Source organism: Apteryx rowi, unplaced genomic scaffold (genome assembly GCF_003343035.1).
Source record: "Apteryx rowi isolate R43461 unplaced genomic scaffold, aptRow1 scaffold_1183, whole genome shotgun sequence".
In the NCBI taxonomy this organism is placed as follows: domain Eukaryota; kingdom Metazoa; phylum Chordata; class Aves; order Apterygiformes; family Apterygidae; genus Apteryx; species Apteryx rowi.
In genome coordinates, this window is record NW_020447401.1 from 10422 (window position 1) to 12358 (window position 1937).

The 1937-nt window shown below is 71.8% G+C and overlaps 1 protein-coding gene across 1 annotated transcript in view; it reads right to left on the reverse strand.

Moving 5' to 3' along the window:
- The window catches only part of NFIC (nuclear factor I C), an 80363-nt gene that overhangs the window by 4936 nt on the left and 73490 nt on the right, over window positions 1-1937 (reverse strand). The window contains exon 9 of the mRNA XM_026084138.1: window positions 1659-1818. Coding sequence (XP_025939923.1) covers window positions 1659-1818 — 160 coding nt within the window. The remainder of the gene's footprint in view (window positions 1-1658; window positions 1819-1937) is intronic.

A 1937-nucleotide genomic window follows, 5' to 3' on the forward strand; every position in this document is an offset into this window, starting at 1 on the left:
GCAGCGGGACCCCCCCCCGCCCGGCTGAGCTCCTCGGCGCCGTCCCCGAACACTTGCGCCCCTGGGCTCGCCGGCGGCGCAGCCGGCATCTGCCCCCGCGGGAAGGGCCGCGCCGGACCTGCCACCCGCGAGCCGGGCCAGTGCCACCAAGGCAGCCGGCCTGCTCGAACGGCGCCGAAGGACGCGGCACTGCCCGGTGCCACCTCTGGGGCCGCGTGCGTCCCGGCGCCAGCCTGGCCTTGCCGTGCCGGCGGAGCGGCCGCACGAGGATTTCGTTATGCATTTTGTGACTCTCTCAACTCTTCTTTGCCCTCGCCAGCGGGGCAATGGCTGCCTCGGAGGTGGCATTTCGGGACGGGAGGTCACGGAGGGGCCGGCGGGGAGGATGGCAGGAGCCGGGCTCCCAGCACTGCTGCGGGCGCCCACGGTCCGGCCAGGCAGTGCCAGGGTGCTGACGCGGTGCCCGGCGGTGCCCTGCCCCACGGGGAGGGCTGGCYGCGACCCTCCTCGTGACTCGTCCCTGCAGCCGACGCTGGGGACCAGGACATCCCCCCCCACGCTGCAGGGACGGCATCGTGTCCTCCCGCTGCGGGCAGGCGTCCCCGATGCCAGCCCAGGGCACCGGGCACCCTGCAAGCCCCAAAACGCCGGCGCCGGGGAGATGCCAGGGTCTGCCTGCCGCATCCCTGGGGTCCGACACCCCTAACCACCTCCTGCAYGATGTGTTAAAGCCACCCAAGGTGGAGCGGAAGGGGACGAGCCCGTCACAGCTGCTAACGAAGGTCCCCTAAGTGGTCCCCCCCCCCCCGAGGCTTTCGGGGCATTTGCACCCGGTCCTTGAGCTCGCTTCGTTTCGCAGACACCCCAACCGCACCGGGGGTCCCCGGCACGCAGGACTTCCGCGGTAAGAGCTCCCGTGCCGGCAAAAGGACGATGACGACGCCAGCGCAGGGGCCGCRCAGCCCCTCGACCGCCGTCGCTGCCGCACGCGGCCCGAGCGCAGCCCGAAGGCCGGGCACGGCGGGGAGGCGAGCGGGCGCGTGGGATCGCCAGCCGCGGCCGCGCCGGCCGCCCCGAGCCCTCCCGGCGCCGTCTGTCGCCGCGTGTCCTCGTGCCACACCAGCGCTGGCCGGTCCCTGCGCTACYGGCACCGGCGCCATTGCTGTCCAGTGGGGAAACTGAGGCACGGAGGGGTGACGTGACTTCCCTGACTCCCGCACAAGCCCGCCGTTTGCCACGTGCGGTTTTTGGGGATGAAGCCGTGGCCTGCCACCAATCTGCCAGGCGGAGCCCGGACCTGCCGCCCCGGTCACGCTCCTCTGGCCGTCTCTGAGGGATCCGTGGCTCCGGCCGGTCCAGCGGACCGGCCCGCAGCACTCTGACTCCGCCGTGGCACCCGGGGCCAGGCCCAAGAGGGAAAATTGGGCAGCAACCGCTCGTCCAAGACCTGCCCGCTACGAAACTGCCTGAGACCCAGCAAACTCGTTGTGTGCCGGCTGCTCCCGCTCTCCCCAGTCCCCCCGGCTCCGGGGAGGCCACGTGGGACAACACTCCCGGCACCGAGAGGGACGGTGGGGCGAGAGGAAGGGGCAAGGCCTGGCCGGAGGGAGGGTGGCAGCGGGCATGCCGGGAGGGGGTGGGCGCCGCGGGGTGCTTACTGGGTGACGTCGGTGAGGTCGTCCCTCCCTCGGAAGTTGTCGTGGCGGATTTGGTGTCAGGAGAGACGGCCAACCGGGGCATGCCGGGGGGAGGTGGCGGAGCCAGCATCTGAGTGGGCAGGTAGTGGCTGGGCACTTTCACTTGACCACTTCCATTTAACTGGGGACACAACACAGACAGAAAAACAGACAGCAAAAGCCATTAGGAAGCAAGAGCGGCTGCCGCGCGGGGCCCCGGCGCGGGCGCTCCTCGCCGCCGGCCGCCGCTGCCGGAGCGTC